This window comes from Geotrypetes seraphini, chromosome 10, assembly GCF_902459505.1.
Source record: "Geotrypetes seraphini chromosome 10, aGeoSer1.1, whole genome shotgun sequence".
Classification (NCBI taxonomy): domain Eukaryota; kingdom Metazoa; phylum Chordata; class Amphibia; order Gymnophiona; family Dermophiidae; genus Geotrypetes; species Geotrypetes seraphini.
Window position 1 is genome coordinate 25,606,971 of NC_047093.1, and position 22,013 is coordinate 25,628,983.

Sequence of the window (22,013 nt, forward strand, 5' to 3'; positions counted from 1 at the left end):
GATGGCTCATTTCAATCGGCGAATCTTTGCAAGTGTCTAGGCAAATCTAGGCAAATGTTGGCAAGTTTCCTAATGCCATTCTGCCACCCCTCATATTATACCTTTCACCATCAGAATACACACAGGAATCTCACGCAGAACTATTACGTGAAACCCAACAAATTCTGACAACCAGACAGGTGACAGCTCATGCAGGAATGTCATCCCTGGAAACCAAAGTGTCCCCTTCAGCTACAAACTATGGCTCATTGCTCTTCTCGTCTCCGATCATTCACTTTGGTTTGAGTTTTGTCTTTAGTCTGCAATGCTGTGTCTGCTCTCCTGAAGCTTCTGAGGGAATGCAGTCATACTGGAACTCTCCAGACCCGCTTCATTGCTTTATAAATAGAAATCGGAGCCTGGTACATTTTTGGCAACTGCATTCGCTATCTTTTGAGGCACCGTAAAAGGACATGTACTCGAGCTGATCCTACACATCTCCGATGGCTGCAGAGTCAAACTTGCGCCTGGCTCTCTCCGTCAACAGCTGTCCTCACCTGGTCTTGCATCAAAGTATAATCACTGGAATAATAAGCCTTCTGGATGGAAATGACTATTACGAGAACCCACTTAGGCCTGTTGGCAAGTCCTTTACGTTTCATCCATCCCACTGATAAAGAGCTAACAATAACCCCTTTCCCGGCTGATAACATGCCCTGAGTGCAATGCCGCTACTTTCAGCTGTTCTCTCATGACAAGGCAAGGCAATTAAAAAAAAAAAAATGGAATTAATCAAGCGAAAGAGGATCAAGGTGGTGACCCATCAAATGCGCACACAATAATTGTGCCCTGACAAATACATCCTGACAACTGCGCGCACGACAAATGGGAGGTGACAGGTCAGATGCGCCCCGACGGTGGATACTATTTTGTCTTTTTGAGGGTTATGAAGTAACCCTCTTTTTTTTGAGGGGGGGTTTACACTTAAAACATTTACTTGCTATCTAGTGTTAGGGTAAGGTTTACATATGATTATGCGAACTCTTTACATTACTGGATATGTGGAAGGCCCTGATAGAAACAGAAACATAGAAGATGACGGCAGATAAGGGCCGTAGCCCATCAGGTCTGCCCACTCTACTGACCCACCCCCAAGTCTACTATCCTAGGGATCCCACTCCTGGTGACAGGTTCCCTTGGCTTAACCCTCTAAGGGATCCCACATGGGCATCCCATTTGTTCTTAAATTCTTGCACGCTGTTTGCCTCGATCACCTGCACCGGGAGCTCATTCCAAGGATCAACCACTCTCTCGGTGAAGAAATATTTCCTGGTGTCACCATGAAATTTCCCGCCCCTGAGTTTGAGCGGATGCCCTCTTGTGGCTGAGAGTCCTTTGGGAAAGAGAATCTCTTCTTCCATCTCGATACGGCCGGTAATATACTTAAACATCTCGATCATGTCTCCTCTCTCCCTACGTTCCTCGAGTGAGTACAGTCGCAAATTTTTCAGCCTTTCCTCGTACAATAGATCCTTGAGCCCCGAGACCATCCTGGTGGCCATCCGTTGCACCGACTCTACTCTCAGCACATCTTTTCGGTAGTGTGGCCTCCAGAATTGCACACAGTATTCCAAATGAGGTCTCACCATGGTTCTGTATAATGGCATTATGACTTCAGGCTTCCGGCTGATGAAACTCCTGCGGATGCAACCTAACAACTGTCTTGCCTTAGATGAAGCCTTCTCCACATGATCAGCAGTTTTCATGTCTGCGCTGATGATCACTCCCAAGTCTCGTTCTGTTGAAGTTCTAGCTAAGGTCTCACCATTCAAGGTGGGCTTCAACGCTAAGAAATGCAAGATCATGCACCTCGGCAGCAGAAATCCGTGCAGAACTTACACCTTGGGAGGAGGCTGAGTAAATCAGGGCCTTCCAGATATCCACTTACGGCAGATTCAGTCACAGGACGCAAATGACAAGGCGCCATTGTCCTGCACGCACTTGTCCGTGCCTGCAATTGTCAAGGCGCATTTGTCGGGGCGCAATCGTCATGCACAGTTTTGTCAGTGTACCCTCAAGGTTCTTCCACCTGCTCAGCTGGAGAGTTGCTCAAGTTACTAGTTTAAAACCAGCAAGGTGGGAGATCTGATTAGAAAACTGGGTGACACAGAGGACTCAAAAGAGATCGGGGGGGGGGGGGGGGGGGGGGAGAGGAGCAATGGTTTCAAAAGGCACTGGGTCAATAACATGGCATGACCTGGCAAAAAAAAAACTCAAAACATTTTTTCCCAATCAAAATACAGCCCCTGCTTCTTGGAGCTTATAATATAGTCGACAACTCCTCCCCCCAACCCCCCCAGAGTTGGTGCTACATATGCTTCAGTCTGGGGGCAGAAATTTGGGTCCATCCTCTTTACCTTTACACAGGACTTTGGGCCACCTGTGGCCTGGATGCTCAGGACCTTTGCCCTGCTTGTACCCCTTCTAATGTCGGCCATGACTCTTATTTGTCTTGTTGGCATGAGCTCCGCTCGGCATGTAAGTGCCTCCTATCTGTGCCCTTCTCTTCAGCTGCCAACACCAGACTCCGTCCCTTCTGCCTTGCTGCGCCCTATGCTTGGAACAAGCTGCCCGAATCCCTACGGGGCGGGCTCCGTCTCTGGCAGTGTTCAAGGCCCAATTAAAAGCCCACCTCGTCGAGAGTGGTTTCGACTCCTAACTCCTCTCACCTTGGGTTCTGCGTCCCCAACCCTATATATCATGTCTGTCTGTCCAAGTTAGATCGTAAGCTCTATCGAGCAGGGGCGGTCTATAAACGTTAAAATGTACAGCGCTGCGTATGTTTTTCGGCGAAATACAGGTATAAGTGATACGTAGTAATAGTGGCAGTCTGTAAAATCCTGTAATGCCTTACAAATGATATTCACGGTAATCATATTTGATAATCTCAAGGATGCACGACAAAGACAACAGCTCCAAAATGTGTCCATGGGTTGCTCTCCTAAATGAATGTGAATGGAGTGATTAGTTCAGGTCTCTGCTGTTCATGCTCCTTCAGGTCCATAAATGTATTGTCTTCCTACACGTCAGAGTTTTCCATAGACCTTTTGGCAATAGGTTCATGCTAATGATATAAAAATCCTTGCTACTGAAGCAATCATTAATTGCTGTCAGCAAAGAACCACCATTTAGTGCAACGATCACTGGCATCTCCTTCATAAAGGAGCACACCATGACCCCATGACCCCATCAGCTCCATATTTCAACATAATTATTGATGATAGCAGGTCTAACGGTGAACAACGCCTAGAGTTTCCGTTACTGCGGATCCCACTGATCCATTTAACAAACCCTTAGTAAAAGAGGATTTTTTTTTTTTTTTCTTTTTTAAATACAAGATAACTGAACAAAAATTATGCAAATGTATTGGGAAATCTATGTGCCAGTGATAATTATATGTTCTAGACTGAGCCGTTGATGAACAAATCTCTTTCATCAGAGTATTTTACATGTGAATGTAAGCTAATATTTGAACCACTCGAGTCTTCCACGGATCACATTCACACAAGGGATTAGGGATAGAGGATGACACGAGGACAAATTTGTCCCGTCCCCGCAGGAACTGAATTTCCCCATCCCTGTGAGTTTTGTCACTGTCCCATTCCTGTAAGCTCTGCCTTAACCGCACAAGTCTCGAACACTTATGATTTTAAATGTGTTTGAGGCTTGTGCAGATGAGGACGGAGCTTAGGCATTGGTGGAATGAGGCATTATGACATCACAAGCTGAGCTCTAGAATGTTGCTACTTATGATGTTAAAGTGTTTGAGGCTTGTGCAGATGAGGACGGAGCTTAGGCATTGGTGGAATGAGGCATTATGACATCACAATCTGAGCTCTAGAATGTTGCTACTTATGATTTTAAAGTGTTTGAGGCTTATGCAGATGAGGACGGAGCTTAGGCATTGGTGGAATGAGGCATTATGACATCACAATCTGAGCTCTAGAATGTTGCTACTTATGATGTTAAAGTGTTTGAGGCTTGTGCAGATGAGGACGGAGCTTAGGCATTGGTGGAATGAGGCATTATGACATCACAATCTGAGCTCTAGAATGTTGCTACTTATGATGTTAAAGTGTTTGAGGCTTGTGCAGATGAGGACGGAGCTTAGGCATTGGTGGAATGAGGCATTATGACATCACAATCTGAGCTCTAGAATGTTGCTACTTATGATGTTAAAGTGTTTGAGGCTTGTGCAGATGAGGACGGACCTTGCAGGAAGAGAACTCGCAGGGACAGGACGGGAAAATGAGCTCCCGCATGGACGGGGAAAAATTAGAGACAGTCAGATGCTTTGTGGTACTGACTCTTGCCCCAATGGTGACAAGACACATTGGGAAGTGAGGAGCTCTAGATGTTGTGGGATCAAATCGTAGGGCTGTTCCTTGTAACCCTGGGCAAGTCACTTAATCCTCCATTGCCCCAGGTACAGATATAAACTGATTTGAGTGTAGTTTTGTAATTACAAAAAGCAGTAATACAAGTCCCAATCCCCTCTCCTTTCCATTTAAACCTGAGCGTCACCACAGGCAACTTGTCACAAGTAGTTGCTGTCTTCTCTGGCTGTTCCCCAGTGCACAAGCCATCACGTGAGCTTCACGGCCATCTTTTTAAATCGTCGGTCTCGCGATCGCTGACTTTTTACTTGTTGACTAAAGAAAACTCATTTAGGAATGTTTCATCCATATACACAACGGCCCAGATTCTAGAAACCGCGCCGCAAGTTAAGGGTCTAGATCGGCGTTGCCTAGCCAGTCTAAACGCCTTACTTAATTTTTTTAAAAATTGGCTTAATCAGTGCTGATAATTGAAAGTGCCATTAAAGACCAATTAAAAAACATTACCGAAAATTAATTAACCGGTAGGTGCTTATCACTTATCTACACCAAGGCACTCACCAACAAGTAGGCATGGTTAGGGACAGATTCAAGACTGAATCTGTGTGTGGGATGACTTAGGCGCTCTCATTTAGGTCAAGAAAACCCTGGCCTAAATGGTATCGTGGCTAAGGAGCTACAAAGAACGCCTCGGAAAACTGGGATTGTTCACCCTCGAGAAGAGAAGACTGCGAGGGGACATGAAAGAGACTTTTAAAATGCTAAAAGGATTCGACAAAATAGAGGCCCCACCTGGAATACTGTGTGCAATTCTGGAGGCCGCATTACCGTAAGGATGTGCTGACTCTGGAGTCGGTCCAGAGAATGGCCACCCGGATGGTCTCGGGACTCAAGGATCTCCCGTACGAGGAACGGCTGGATAAGTTGCAGCTGTACTCGCTCGAGGAACGCAGAGAGAGGGGTGACATGATCGAGACGTTCAAGTATCTCACGGGCCGCATCGAGGTGGAAGAAGATATCTTCTTTTTCAAGGGTCCCGCGGCAACAAGGGGGCATCCGTGGAAAATCAGTGGCGGGAAACTGCACGGGGACACCAGGAAATTATTTTTCACTGAAAGGGTGGTTGATCGCTGGAATAGTCTTCCACTTCAGGTTATTGAGGCCAGCAGCGTGCCTGATTTTAAGGCCAAATGGGATAGACACATGGGATCTATTCACAGAGAAAGGTAGGGGAGGGTCATTGGGGTGGGCAGACTAGATGGGCCGTGGCCCTTATCTGCCGTCTATTTCTATGTTTCTATTGTCAAATGTGACTCGGACAAGAGGTCATGGACTGAAACTGAGGGGCACCAGGCCCAGGACAAATATCAGGAAATTCTGTTTCAGACAACGAGTGGTGGACGCTTGGAACGCTCTCCCGGAGGAGGTCGTGATGGAGACCAACATTCTGGAATTCAAGGGCAAGTTGGATGCACACCTTCTTGCAAATCACATTGGGGGATACGAGTAAACAAGGTTTCTCAGCAGGGAATACCTGGCTTGGCCTCCGCGGGTGCGGGTCGTCGGACTGGATGAACCTGGGGGTCTGATCCGGCGAAGCCATTTCTTATGTTCTTATAACATCTGCCGGTGCCTACGAAGTTTTATATGCTGCCAGGTGCTAGTCTATAAATGGCGCCTAGCAGTTGAAAGACAACTGCGTCAAACGGCGCCTAGGAATTAGATGCTGTTTATAGAATCAGGGCCAACATGTCCAACTCCCCCAAACTGAGCTTCTATTGGTGCTACCTCATGGTCTACCACAGGGGTAGGGAACTCCGGTCCTCGAGAGCCGTATTCCAGTCGGGTTTTCAGGATTTCCCCAATGAATATGCATTGAAAGCAGTGCATGCAAATAGATCTCATGCATATTCATTAGGGAAATCCTGAAAACCCGACTGGAATACGGCTCTCGAGGTCCGGAGTGCCCTACCCCTGTTCTACCATAACAAAATTTACAGTATCCCGTTGTTAGAAACTTTATCGTGCAATCTGATATGGGCGATCAAATGGAGATGGCATGGATGAAACCGATCAAGATGTTGGATGTGATGATAATTGCAAGGACTGTTGCAGGGGTCTCAAAGTCCCTCCTTGAGGGCCGCAGTCCAGTCGGGTTTTCAGGATTTCCCCAATGAATATGCATGAGATCTATGTGCATGCACTGCTTTCAATGCATATTCATTGGTAAAATCCTGAAAACTCGACTGGATTGCGGCCCTCAAGGAGGGAGTTTGAGATCCCTGGTCACTGTTGCATGATAGTAAGCTTGATATAAACATCAGGTCCAATCTATAGGCACAGCCTTAGGCATTCAAGTGCAAAACTTGCTTTGGCCAACAAGGCATGAATGTCATCAGCGGTGTCAGGTCAAAAGCGCACCGGGACAAAGGTGCGCCCAGACAATTGAGCGTAGCGCGGAGGTGCGCACCGCTCAAAATTACTGTTTTTAGGGCTCCGACGGGGGGGGGGGGCGTGTGGGGGGACCCCCCATTTTACTTAATAGACATTGCATCGCGTTGTGGGGGCGTTGTGGGGGTGGGGGGGGGTTGTAACCCCCCACATTTTACTGAAAACTTCACTTTTTCCCTGTTTTTAGGGGAAAAGTTAAGTTTACAGTAAAATGTGGAGGGTTACAACCCCCCAAATCCCCCATTATGCCGGCGCGATGTCTATTAAGTAAAGTGGGGGGATTCCCCAACAAAACCCCCCGTCGGAGCCCCTAAAAACTGTAATTTTCTTCGGCGCGCGCCTCCGTCTTGCACTCAGTTGTCGGCGCGCGCCTTTGTCTTTCGCGCCATTGTCTATGAACCGTCATCAGCGGTATTAACTGAATTAGGTATATAAAGAGTGTGGAACAAGGCAGGGCTATGGGCGGAATGAGGCAGGTCGGGGGTAGAACAGAGCGGGATCACAAATCCTCTTTTATTTTTAGGACAAAAATCTGATAACCCTGCCCCTGCCCATTTGTGTTTCTGACGTCCCTATGTTGCAAGGTCGGTTCTTCTTTCAGTATGAAACTGAACAAGGATGCCCTAATCATGATTTTAAAAAGCAGTGACAAATACCAGACAGACACAGAGCTAAGACGCAGCCCTACTTGATTCCACTGGAGACAGGAAAACCCCCATGAATCCAACATGTAAACCCTCGTGCTTCATTGGAAGAAGGATTCCTACCTTTCACCTCCTTTTTATGAAGCCGTATTAACGGTTTTATTTTGGTTTTTTTTTAATCGCTGGCCACAGCAGTAAAAATTCTGACACTCACAGGAATTCTATGAGCGCTGGAGCTAATAGCACTGCGGCCGGCGATAAAAACCGTTAGCATGGCTTCGGTGGGGGGGGGGGGGGGGGGGGGAGGGGGAGGGTGTTGCTTGTTGTTATCTTATTTTAAATTATATACATTGACCACAGAATATTATATGGTTTAAGAACATAACATAAGAACATAAGAATTACCACTGCTGGGTCAGACCAGTGGTCCATCGTGCCCAGCAGTCCGCTCACGCAGAAGCCCTTAGGTCAGGGGTGTCCAATGTCGGTCCTCGAGGGCCGCAGTCCAGTCGGGTTTTCAGGATTTCCCCAATGAATATGCATTGAAAGCAGTGCATGCAAATAGATCTCATGCATATTCATTGAGGAAATCCTGAAAACCCAACTGGACTCCAGCCCTCGAGATCCGACATTGGACACCCCTGCCCATAGGTCAAAGACCAGTGCCCTAACTGAGACTAGCCTTACCTGCATACGTTCTGGTTCAGCAGGAACTTGTCTAACTTTGTCTTGAATCCCTGTAGAGTGTTTTCCCCTACAACAGCTTCCGGAAGAGCGTTCCAGTTTTCTACCACTCTCTGGGTGAAGAAAAACTTCCTTACGTTTGTATGGAATCTATCCCCTTTCAACTTTAGAGACTGCCCTCTCGTTCTCTCTACCTTGGAGAGGGTGAACAACCTGTCTTTATCTACTAAGTCTATTCCCTTCATTATCTTGAATGCTTCATTTAACTCTTGATTATTCGAATCAACTGCCCCTGGTTCTCCGAATCAAATGACAACCTTCACTCTTTGAACAGGGCTGCATTTGAAGCTGTACTTCCTATCAGCAAAAGAGATTACATCTTTAAAAAATTATTCATTTCAACATTTGCATATCAAGCTGCAAAATATTAGAATTCATTACTGCCTGAAATTAGATCTGAACCTCATTATTTGAGGTTTAGTAAGAATTTAAAAAGGGTTTTTTTTTTTTCTAAAATTTAGGAAGTTTCTTAAAAATATAATTTATTGCTTAGATTTTCAGAGCTCTTAATTAAATTATTGAATATCTGTTATCACTTATTGCAATTCTTAGACTTGTCTAGCTTTTTGTTCTGTAGTCTGCACGGAACTATCTTTAATTGAGGTGGAATATATTGTAGAAACTTAAATGGTACTGTCATTGCAACTTTACTTGGGCCGTTCATTTTCCTAAGAGCCTCCGGAATCCGTCCCTGTTGATGGAATCAAAGTTTTTGCAGTTTTGATCTACAAATACAGCACAGAGGTTGCAACGTTTATCCTGTAACTGTCTCACTGAAAATGTCATATCACTGTTGCCTCTCTGAGCGCAGAAACCGTGTTGGCGCTCATGAATAATTGGCTGTCACATGTTTTGACAACTTATTGAGGACATGCGTCAGGATTCTGCCAGGTATGAATACCACCACAATGCATATCACAGCACGCTCGATCATAGATTTGGTTAATGAGAGTGTATACTGAATTTTGGGAACTCTTTCCTCTTGGATAATAAGAGGCAGGAATTTTTTGGGTTCTCAAAACACAAGGGGAAAGGAATTCTCTTACACCACCTTTCTTGTCGTTTTAAAACCATATTCAAAGCAGTTTACATACAGGTACTTCAAGCATTTTCCTCTACCTGTCCTGGTGGGCTCACAATCTATATTATGTACCTGGGGCAGTGGAGGATTAAGTCACTTGTACAGCATCACAGGGAGCAGTGTGGGGTTTGAACCCACAACCTTAGAGAGCTGAGGCGGCGGCTCTAACCACTGTGTCACACTCTCCTCCAACACAATATCAGAAGTGAGTCAAGTATAGAACAATGAAGCCATTGTGACATCATGGATGAGGTTGGCTCTTAGGCATTGGTGGAAGAGGCATTATGACATCAGAGAAAGGGATTGGGATTTGCATACCACCTTTTATGTGGTTTTACAGCCACACTCAAAGCAGTTTACATACAGGTACTTCAAGCATTTTTCCTATCTGTCCCGGTGGGCTCATAATCTATCTAATGTACTAGGGGCAGTGGAGGATTAAGTTATAGTGCCATTTATAGAACATAAGAACATAAGAATAGCCTTACTAGGTCAGACCAGTGGCCCATCAAACCCAGTAGCCCATTCTCACAGTGGTCCCTAGTACCTGGCCAAAACCCGATCCAGGGCAAGCAGTGGCTTCCCCCCATGTCTTTCTCAATAACAGACTATGGACTTTTCCTCCAAGAACTTATCCAAACCTTTCTTAAAACCAGCTACGCTATCCGCTCTTACCACATCCTCTGGCACAAGGATTAGAGCCTATTCTGGCACATCCTCTGGCACAAGGATCAGAGCCTTTTCCAATGTAGAGGCCCTTTTACTGAACTGTGGCAAAAATTGGCCTTTACCACTTAGCCCAAAGCTTGTCACAAATTAGAATAATAAAATATAATTATCAAACTCTTCCACTGTGAGGCCTCTTTTAACCTGATGGAGGTTCTTGATGGTAATCAGCCTCTAGTCGCAAGAAGAAGAACTGCAGCTGGAAAGCTTAGGCCATAAGCCTCCTTTAATTTATAGACTAGTGTCTCTCAAACTGTGTGCCAAGGAACAGTGGTGTGTCCTGAAGAGATTCCGGGTGTGCCCTGAGAGATTCCAGAAGTTTAATTTTAAAAATTCCCTTCATAAATCTACACTAGAAGGGAGGAGTGAGAAGGGGTGCTGGAGAACCCATCACGACAATGCCCGGAGCAGACTGCCCCCACCTCCCCCTTACTATGCCCATGAGTGGGAGTAAGCCACGCGTCCTTTATTTCCAGATGTAAAATCTGGGTAACCTTATGTACAGATAGTCCCATCAATAATCTGTACTCAGCTATAAGGTCCATGCATAGCTTCTGTTTGAAAATTTGACTTGTATTTCTGTGGGCTTATATGGATGCACACCCTTTTGCAGTTATGTGCTTTGCTGAAAATATATCCCTAAGTGAGGACCAGGGGGGCTGAAAATCTAGAAACTAAGCGCGTGATAAAGTATGTTCAAAGAATATATATGCACTTAATTAAAAAAAAAAAAAGAAACCCCTTAAATTCCAAGTTAAGAAGTGTGTGGGGAGTGTGTGGTACAGTGGTCAGAGCTACAGCTCCAGCACCCTGGCGTTGTACTATTACTATCACTACTATTTATTATTTCTATAGTGCTGAAAGGCGTACGTAGCGCTGTACATTTTAACATACAAAATACAGTCCCTGCTCAGAAGAGCTTACAATCTAATTTAGACAAGACATTTCAGGTTTGGAGAAGTTAAGAGTTGAAAGCAGTCTCAAAAAAGTGGGCCTTTAGCTTGGATTTGAACACTGCCAGGGTCGGAGCACGACGTATTGATTCAGGCAACCTGTGGGTTCAAATCCTGCACTGCTCCTTGTGACCCTGGACAAATCACTTAGATACATTAGATAGAGTGTGAGCCTGCCGGGACAGATAGGGAAAAAATGTTTGAGTATCTGAATAATTTGTAATCCACGTACAATCGTAGGAAATGCAGAATATAAATAATTTAATAAGAGGAAGAAAAAAGCAACTGACCTCCAGAACTCCTAGTCCAGCATTTAAACCTGAGTTTGGAAGGGAAGACAATTTCCTTTCAAGCGCTGGAAACCATGACCCCCCCCCCCCCAGCCCTGTACACAAAGCACATCTGGCAAATAATGCAAGATTTCAAGTCCGTGCTCATATCACCACACCTGTGACTGTTCATTCCAATCTACGTTCGCTAATCCTGAACGGAACCGGGGGCCAATCTTCAGAACACAAGGTAATAACTCATAAAATAAGCGGAGAGCCTTATATAGAGAACCTCATAACCTTAAGAGCATTCTCATCATTTCTTTCCATAAAATCCCCAGAAAGGGATATATTAATCAGGGTTAGTGATTACCCTACAAGACCTCTAGATTTCATATGCAAAATATATCAGCTAGCTTTCTTGATTCCGGGGCTTTGCATAATGGGCCAGTATTTCTCTATTTTAATTTATGATTTCATAGCTGTCACTTTAATAAATTGTAGACACTTTGCAGAAAAAAAAATTCCTTTTGATTCTCCGCTGCTGCCTTACTGTGATAACTAATCAAGAATATAGTCCAAATTGTGAGAGGAGACATGCTGAGAAACTCCAAATTAACATTTAACTGTCTTTCATTGAACAGAGGTTCTAACGCATGTGTCATCAAACATCATAAGAACATAAGAATTGACATACTGGGACAGACCAAAGGACCATCAAACCCAATATCCTTTATCCAACAGTGGCCAACCCAGTTCACAAGTACCAGGCAGAAACCCAAAGAGAAGCAACAATCCAGAGCTGAGATTGTGATGTCATAATGCTTCATTCCACCAATACCTAAGAGCCAGCCTTATCAGTGATGTCACAATGGCTTGACTGTCTTGCACTTGGCTCACATAGGAACATAAGGGCTGCCATATTGGAACAGACTGAAGGTCCATCAAGCCCAGTATCCTGTTTCCAACAGTGGCCAACCCAGTTCACAAGTACTTGGCAAGATCCCAAGTAGTAAAACAGATTTTATGCTGCTTATCCTAGGCATAAGCAGTGGATTTACCCAAGTCCATCTTAATAATGGCATACGGACTTTTATTTTAGGGAATTATCCAAACCTTTTTAAAACTCTGCTAAGCTAATCAACATTCTCTGGCAATGAATTCTAGAACTGAGTTACATGTTGAGTGAAGAAATATTTTCTCCGGTTTGCTTTAAATCTACTACTTAGTAGCTTCGTTGCATGCCCCCTAGTCCTAGTATTTTTGGGAAAGAGTGAACAAGTGATTCCCATCTACCCTTTCCACTCTATTCAGTATTTTATAGGCATCAGTAAAGAAAAGCCAGTGTGGAGCCCCCAGGAAAGAGACTTGGGAGTACATGTAGACAAGCCAATGAAACCGTCCACGCAATGTGTGGTGGCGGCGAAAAGGGCAAACAGAATGCTAGGAATGATTAAGAAGGGGATCACAAACAGATCTGAAAAGGTTATCATGCCGTTATACTGGGCCATGGTACGCCCCAAGCTGGAACACTGCGTCCAACACTGGTTGCTGTACATGAAAAAGGACATAGTACTACTCGAAAGGGTCCAGAGAAGAGCGACAAAAATGGTTAAGTGGCTGGAGGAGTTGCCGTACAACGAGAGGCTAGAGAAACTGGGCCTCTTCTCCCTTAAAAAGAGAAGACAGAGGGGACTTGATCAAAACATTAAAGATATTGAAGGGAATTGACTTAGTAGAGAAAGAGAGACCGTTTACCCTCTCCAAAGTGGAGAGAACGAGAGGGCACTCTCTAAAGTTAAAAGGGGATAGATTCCGTACAATCGTAAGGAAGTTCTTCTTCACCCAGAGAGTGGTAGAAATCTGGAATGCTTTTCCGGAGGCTGTTACAGGGGAAAGTACCCTTCAAGGATTCAAGACAAGGTTGGATAAGTTCCTGCTGGAACAGAACATACGCAGGTAAGCTAGACTTAAATAAGGGCTGCCGCGTGAGCAGACTGCTGGGCATGATGGACCGGTGGTCTGACCCAGCAGCAGCAAATCTTATGTTCTTATGTTCAAGCAATATTGCTCCAGAAATAAGATGCATTTTTTTTTACCATAATTGTTGCCAAACAGAGAAGCTATTAAATGAGGTCATGGTAGTGAAGGAGTAGCCTAATGTTTAGTGCAGTGGCCTGAGAACCAGCCAGTTTCTTGTGGCTCTAGGCAAGTCATTTAACCCTCTACTGCCCCAGATACAAAATAAACTGCTGTGATGGGGTGTGCGTCCTGTCACCAGAAACCCTGAAATGAAATAAAAGGCCTCAATGAAAATGCACTACCCAGAAACAGCATGGGTTTAAAGCCGGCAACAGATACCATTGATGAAACTCATTTACATACATATTTGCATATGGATGCTGCAAAAATACTTGGGAAGCTTGCTACTCACCATGAGGGAAAAAGGGTTTAGAAAACAAGACTCTCAGGGCTAGTAACCAGGAAAGGGAGAGCTTTCTCAGGAGCTCTCAGATAACCTTCAAAGGGATGAATGCTGGCATTTACCTAATCCTCAGTAAGCCAGTGTGTGGCTATGGGTATTCAGAAGGACTGGTGATGACCTGAGTGACTAGGGGTGACTAAAAGTGCATATCGTCACAACCACTTTCCCTTAACCTTCCTCTATAAGTTGGTGCCTAAATTTAAGCATCAATAGCAGGCCTAGTTTATAGAATAGTATAAAATATAGAACATATAGTATAGAATAGAATGCATGACTGGAGCCAATGATTGGAGGTTCTGCATGTGATAATTGCATGTAAATGTCAGGGGGACAAGCACATGGGCAGAGCATGGGCACGTGACTGGTATGCTGCCAAGCAACACAAGCAGGAAATAGACTACCATTAATTATGTGTGTTGCATGATGCACCCTCGGACACCAGCTATTCACCTGTCATAAGCAGCTATGCCGAATGTTTAGCAAGCCAATGTGGTTTTGTGTGAGTCATAACAGCTTAGGTGCACCCTAACACCACTGCGGAATTGGCACACTAACCCCCAAATTCTATGTATACGTAGCGCCTAAAATAAATTGATGTCAACCAGAACGATGCTCAATGTAATTCTGCAAAAGACACTTGCCATATATAGAATCACGCTTAGGCGTATCCATTTAGACCAGTCTCCTGCAAACTTTGTCGAGCCGCGGCACGCTACAGCCCTGAGACACCAGTGGGGGGTGCTAGCAGGGAAGAGGGTCAGAGAGGTGCTAGCGCCCACTGATTGCTACAGGACATGCCTCTCGCCTGGCGCCTCTCCTTCTCCCCAGTGTGCTGCAGCACACCTGAAATCTCAGGAGGCACACAGGTTGAGATAGACTAACTTAGACCAATGAGAACTGGGCCTAAATAATTGCACCCAAGTTCTGTGCAGATCGAACGTATTCTTTAACAGTTCGGCTAACGTTTAGGAATGCCTGCAATCCACTCATGCCCTTCCCCTGGCCGTGCCACCTTTTGAGATTCACCCACTAGGACAGGGATAGGGAACTCCGGTCCTCAAGAGCCGTATTCCAGTCGGGTTTTCAGGATTTCCCCAATGAATATGCATTGAAAGCAGTGCATGCACATAGATCTCATGCAGATTCATTGGGGAAATCCTGAAAACCCGACTGGAATACAGCTCTCGAGGACCAGAGTTCCCTACCCCTGCGCTAGAACCACTTTATAGAATGCGTTTAGAGCAGGGATCTCAAAATCCCTCCTCGAGGGCCGCAATCCAGTCGGGTTTTCAGGATTTCCCCAATGAATATGAATTGAAAGCAGTGCATGCGCATAGATCTCATGCATATTCATTGGGGAAATCCTGAAAACCCAACTGGAATACGGCTGTCGAGGACCGGAGTTCGCTACCCCTGCACTAGAACCACTTTATAGAATGTGTTTAGAGAGTTGTACGTGTAACTACTAATTAGTGACAATTATTACTTGTAAAATGACACTTGTTGGTGCCAATTAGCTTGTTAAATAATTAAGTTGCTCACATAAATCAGCACTGCACAAGAATTTGCATACACAACTTAGAACACACTACACCTAAAATGAGGCACCAGCTTATAGAATTACCACCATAACTCAGTCCACTTCTTTTAACAGTGACTCATCAAAAGTGCGTTGGACATTGGCGCGCAGGACTAAAGCGTGCCGCAGATTTCACTGGTTTAGAGCCTTCCCTTTGTATTCTGAGGGTGTGTGTGGGGGGGGAACCCCCTCAATACACTAACAACTTCTCATGCTCCCGCTTGGGGGTGGGGGAAACTCCACTCTACACTGAAAACTCCCACAGACAACGAGAATGGGAGTTTTCAGTGTACTGGGGGGCCTCCAAACCCACCCCCAACGGGAGCGCCCAGTACTTATCAGCGTATTGGGGGGGTTCCCCACCAACCCCCCCTCAGAATGCATAGGGAAGGCTTTAAACCGGTGAAGTGCTTTAGTCCTGCGCACAAATGTCGGCACGCCAGTGAGCGCCTTGTTGAAATGAGCACCATTTCCTACCAGTGGCGTCGTAAGGGGACGGGCGGGGGGGGAGCAGTCCCCCCGGGAGCCATCTTGGTGTAGGCGTCGGCATATGTACTCCTCTCCGCCCCCCCTTTCCTTTTTGACCCCCCCTACCGCGCACATGTGCCCCCTTCCCTTTCTTCATACCGCTTTCATTTTCCCGGCGCGAGCAGCATCACAAACCTGCTGCCCGCTGTCGATGTTGGCTCTCTCTGACGTCACTTCCGGGTCCCACGCCTAGGAAGTGACATCAGAAGGAGAGCCGACACGACATGGGCAACATGTTTTTGATACTGCTCGGGCCTGCAAAATTAATGAGGTACGGGTGAAGGGAAGGGGGGCGCGCACGTGCAGCAGGGAGGGTCGGGAGGGAGAGGAGGGGCAGAGAAGAAGGCAAGGAAGGGGCACCACCGCCCCGGTCGCCACTGACCCTCACAACGTCACTGTTTCCTACGGTACGTAAGCGTTGTGCCACTATGGATTCATTTAAGCTCAACAAGCAGGTCGCTGCGCATTCTTTCGGCACGACATGAAAACACGACGGTCTAACCGAGAAACACCAACTAGCATCGGTTGGAAAAGGACTTACCTGCTCGTGATACTCGATGCCCATGCTGAGTGTGTTGATTAAGATTGCAATCATGATCCCACGGCCAAAATACTTGCTGTCCACAATTTTGCGGAACGTTTCGCACACCAGTTTCCAGAGCTCGAGGCATTTATTTGGCTTGCGGGTTCGGCTCTTCCGTCGCTGCGAGTCTCTCCGGTCGCTGTATTGGGCGTCCTGCGTAAAGTCATACACTCCTTCGGCCTCGGAGTCCACAGTCTCGTTGTCGATAGCCTCTGCCTCGCCAGCAAGGGTCCTGCTGCAGTGTGGGCAGGTGTCGGGGGGACAAACTGCGCTGTCAGATTTCCCACCTTGATCGGAAAGCTTGCATGAGCCTTTGCAGGCACCTACCCATGAATGAAACCCCCCCATAAAAACCAATAAATAAATATGAGTATAAGAGGGTCTAATGGAAATTAGAATATACATGGTGAAAATTATAACATAGGACATTAGCCTAAACCTTTACAAAAATTACATAACGCTATATTTGGTGACAGGACAAAAGTGCGCGAGACTTCAGCAAGCTGACATTGGAGCGCAGTGCGCCGCTGAAAAACTTACTTTTAAAGAGCTCCGATGGGGATGTGTGGGGGAAACCCCCCCCCCCACTTTACTTCATAGTCTTCATGCTGCCGTTGGGAGGGGGGATGTGGGGGGTGCAACCCCCCACATTATAGAGGAAACTTAACTTTTTCCTAAAAAATTGGGGAAAAGTTAAGTTTACTCTATAATGGAGGGTTCCAACCCCCCAACCCCCCCAACGGCAGCGCAAAGAGTATAAAGTAAACTGCGGGGGTTCCCCACTCACACCCCGCGTCGGAGCTCTTTAAAAGTATTTTGGCGGCGCGCTGGGGTCTTGCGCTGAATTGTCTGCGCTCCAATGTCGGCGCGCTGAAGTCTCGCGCGCGAATGACTATGAACCCAATATTTTGTTATATAAACTTTTTTCTATGGCCCACATAGCCAGAGCCAACTTTATCATGAAGCAGATTAGAGAGCCAAGTAGGACAGCAGATTTGGCGGAGGGGGAGAAGGTGGCAAAGAGCAGCTGCACTTCAAGCCAAACTAAAAGACCTCATAGCCACAACTCAGAGAACTATCAACATAGCATTCACATGTATACCGCAATACCGTTAAGTTCTTTGAAGTTTGCAAAAAAAAAAAAAAAAAGTACCGGTAGATTCAATTGATGGAATACTTCAATTACCCAAAGGATCTAGTAAACAAATATGTTTTGAAATGTCGCCTGAATTGATGGTAAGTGTTAGAGGACATTATTAAAAGACTCAAATCCTTGTCCCAAGGTAGGATAGAAGACGCTGATGATATCTTTTAAATTTAAAACCTTTGACTGATGGAAAAGTGAAGAAAGCATGTGAGTGTCCAAAGTGTTTTGACCTAACAAATGTAAACGAATCCACGCGATAGTTGGGCAAGAGGCCTACTATCTCCTTGAAGCAAAAGCAACCCAACTCAAACTTCACACGGGCCTCAACCGGCAGCCAGTTGCCGAAAGGTGTAACATGGTCAAACTTATTCAAATTGAAGATCAATCAAACAGCTGCGTTCTGAATGTGCACAGGGTTTCCAGACTTTGCGTATATAAAATCCGGACCCCCCTAGACCCGCCCTAGGCCTGTCCTGTTATGCCTCTGCATCGGCCCCTATTCCCGGCTCCCTCATCCTGCTTGTTTCGGTCGGGAGGGCATCCGACGTGATTTGCTTTTCAAAGCGCAGACAAAGTGCCGGATTTTGAAAAGCTGTCTAGATGCCTGGACATGTCTGTGTAAATGCAGATGTCTGGTAATCCCAGATGTCTGGTAATCCCGAATGCACAGTCTATAAAGATTTTTTTGAGTGATAGACAATAGTCGAGCGGACCCAGAACCAGGAATTGCACCAAATGTCTAAAAGATCAAATATCAAAATAGGCTCTAATGGTGTGCAATTTCCATAATACAGTATATGGCAGGGATCTCAAAGTCCCTCCTTGAGGGCCGCAATCCAGTCGGGTTTTCAGGATTTCCCCAATGAATATGCATTGAAAGCAGTGCACGCACATAGATCTCATGCATATTCTTTGGGGAAATCCTGAAAACCCGACTGGATTGCGGCCCTCAAGGAGGGACTTTGAGACCCCTGGTATATGGAAACCCCTTTGTACCAGGGCATCAACCTGGATCTTTATGCACTTTTACCCTCAGAGAGGATTAGGGTTGCCAGATTTATAACAGTCACAGGTCAGAAAAAAAAAAACTCCATCTCTAAACGGCAGTATTCAAGTCCACCCCACATAGCAGGTTGCAGAGTAGTAAGGCCACAGAGAGCAATCAGACACAGTCATACATCAGCGGCAGCCAAAAAGAAATAAAGGCCGCTTATCTTATGCTGCCCAGTCCAAAGTGCCTGGTTTTGAAAAGCCCTCAGGATCCCCGGCCATGTCCTCGAAAAGGAGGACATGCGTGGGGAAATCCGGACCTTTGGTAACCCTACAAAGGCTTCCCAATGCGGCCTTCGAGCTCAGGGAGGTTCGTGGGGGGGAGGGGGGGCTGTGGGAGGAACAGGGCGGAGCCAGAGGCGGGACTAGGCAGGACTGAGATTGGAAATCTGGCAACCCTAGGTAAAAAGGACCCCTTTATTTTCTATTTTTTATCTGTTTCTGTAGTTTTAAAACTATACTGTGACGTGAGCAAAATTAAATCACTGCCTTTTTCTTTTTGAGCGGATGCATGTTTTGTTTTATGAACATTTTAATCCAAAACATACAGCACAAATATTGGCTAAACCTGCCCTTCACACTCTGCTCCTTTATTGATTATACATTCTCATGCTTAAAATGGGAGAAACCTGAAAGGGGGGGAGGGGGAGATGCTTGTTCTGCTAATGCTACTGAAGACCTCTTTCCAGCCACGTCACCCTCTGTTGCCCGAGCTACAGTTTTTTAGATTGTAAATTCTGCTAGACAGGGAAATAGGTTGTGTATCTAAATTGTAATTCACCTTCAATTTTAGATTTCTAAAAAAGAAAAAAAAATTAAAATCTAAAATCTAAATCCAAGATCTCTAAGTAATTTTGTTTCCATAGTTTCTCTGTACTGATCCTTCTTGGATGGTACAGTAAGCCATCTACGCTGCAAAATTTGGGATATAGGCAACCATTGTATAGCAAAATAATTCTCTGCAGGACAGAGCCAGATGGGCCCTGATTTGAACTGAATAGCTCTTTGTCATCCTGAGAGGAGGAAAAACTTTATGGGCTGAAAATACTGAAATATTCCCTTCCGTTGAACAGAAATGTTTGCAGAATTAAAAACGAACGGCTCCTTGTACACTTCTGGAGCCTCGTAGGCTGGATTCGGCACGCTGAAACATGCTAGACATTGCCCGCTGCGATAATTGTACTGTATTCTTTAAGGTCCATTCTTTTCTTTGCTAGTTGTTCAGTGCCCACGATAAGTGCTTTTGTCAGTAACTGAAGGTTGCTGGCAATTTGGGTACCCCCCTCTCCTGTGCCACTTGAAGCACTTGAAAGGCCTTCCACTGCCCTGTGGCATTCAGGAGGTAATTAGCCAGGTGCAAACATTGGGGTTCTTTCATCCTTGGAGTGTTTGTTGACACTTAACCGTTGAGAGCCTCCCACAAACGGCAGGGTCAGGACACTTCAAGGTCTGACTTGGGCAGCCATTAGCAGACAACTCCTGCTGGCTTCCCATTCTCCCTTACATGAATGAGCATGTAGATGGTGTCAGATTTTCAAATGCGACAATTTGAAATAGAGAAATCAGAAGCCAAACATAGACTACAACTAATCAATTAAGAGTGTGCAGGATGCTTGCAAAAAAGCAAAGCAGAAAAGTACAACCGTCGGTTCCACAAACTTCCAAGCCCTGCGCCATGTTTCCCTTGCTGCCAAAACAGACTGGGCTGACTCCGAGGGATATTTGGCTCTATCCTGCGGAGATTTAATGCTCTGTGCGGTTTTCGGCATACGTTCACGGTGGTCAAAGTTCAAGGCTGGACAAACATGTAAAAATAGGGTCACCTGATTTTACTATTGTAAAATCCAGACCCATGGCTCCGCCCAGTTCTACCCAGCCCCGCCCATTCCACCCAAGTCACGATCCGTTCTGCTTTGGCCTTGCTCCCATCCCTGACCCCTCAACCTGTCGTCATGCTCGAAGCTGCATCGGGAGGTGTGACACGATGACATGATGATGTCACATGCACGCGCATGGCATCACGCGGACCCGTGCTGGACGCTTTTCAAAACCCAGATAAATCTGGACGTCTAGTAACCCTATATAAGAAGCATAAAGTGCCTGTGTGATGGCATCTATTTAATTTTCTGTAAGACCCAGAAAACCAAAATTCTTCACGTCATTTCTGTCACATTCTTAAATTTAGCATCCCCTTCCCCAGGGCAATAGCTTTGCAGTGTTTTTTGCGTATGTTTTCACATGGCGATCATTTTTTTTTTCTCTGGATTTATCCCCCCCCCCCCTTTTCTGAAAGCAAAAGAAGTGATTGTTTTAGGGCAGACAATGTGCTTTTTAAAATATAGTAAAACCTTGGGTTGCAAGTAACTTGGTTTGCAAGTGTTTTGCCGTTAAGTTAATCCACAATGCAAAGAAATATGACTACGTCACACCCTTAATGATCGACTCCCATTGGCTTCCAATAAGCCATCGCATCACCTTTAAGGTGCTACTTTTAGTATTTAAAACATTAATCTTCAGTGAACCCCAATATATATCCAGAATGCTAATCCCTCATAATACCTCTCGATCTCTTCGGTCGACCTCCCAGAGCCTCTTAGCTATCCCATCTCTAAAAATAGTAGGCACAAGAAGACATGATATGTTTTCCATAATGGGTCCTTAATTGTGGAACTCATTACCTCAATTTATTAAAGACGAAAAGGACCTTATTTCTTTTAAAAAATCCTTAAAAACTCCGTTCAAGTTCCAAAACGTTCGAGTTCCAAGACAATTTTCCCCACTGAAAACAATAGAAACTGGATTAATCCATTCCTTGGTCCCACAAACTCAGCAAGATCGGGCCCTCCTGGCAGAGACAGCAAGATCGGGCCCCCACCGGTATAGACAGCAAGATCGGGCCCCCCTGGCAGAGACAGCAAGATCGGGCACCTTAACCGTCATAGACAGCAAGATCGGCAGCGGAAACTGCAGTAGGTGGTCAGCAGCCCAAAGCTTCCATGACACCAACCGCCCAGGTGGAAACAGGAAGCTGCGTCAGAGGGGAAGCTTTGAGCTGAGCAACGCTTGCAGTTCCCGTACGTTCGGATCCCAAAGCAGCGTTCGGATTCCGGGGCAAAATTTAATTAAAAAAAATAGTTTGGATTCTGAGGTACCACTGTACAAGCAATGTCTTGCAATACAAGTACATACAGTATTTTGTATTGAACTTTTTGGGCTGTGGAACGAATCGTCTGAGTTTCCATTATTTCCTATGGGGAAATTTGCTTTGATATACGAGGGCTTTGGATTACAAGCATGCTTCCGGAACGAATTATGCTCGCAAACCAAGGTTTGACTGTATTGGGTTAGTGGACACCGGTGGGCATGTCACTTACCCCTCCATTGACACAAATATAAA

General features: G+C 45.6%; 1 protein-coding gene across 8 annotated transcripts in view; it reads right to left on the reverse strand.

Moving 5' to 3' along the window:
- Positions 1-22,013, reverse strand: part of CACNA1G (calcium voltage-gated channel subunit alpha1 G) — a 574,606-nt gene that overhangs the window by 182,425 nt on the left and 370,168 nt on the right. For all 8 annotated transcript variants that reach the window (XM_033960654.1, XM_033960655.1, XM_033960653.1 and 5 more), the window contains exon 9: positions 16,378-16,742. In XM_033960654.1, coding sequence (XP_033816545.1) covers positions 16,378-16,742 — 365 coding nt within the window. The remainder of the gene's footprint in view (positions 1-16,377; positions 16,743-22,013) is intronic.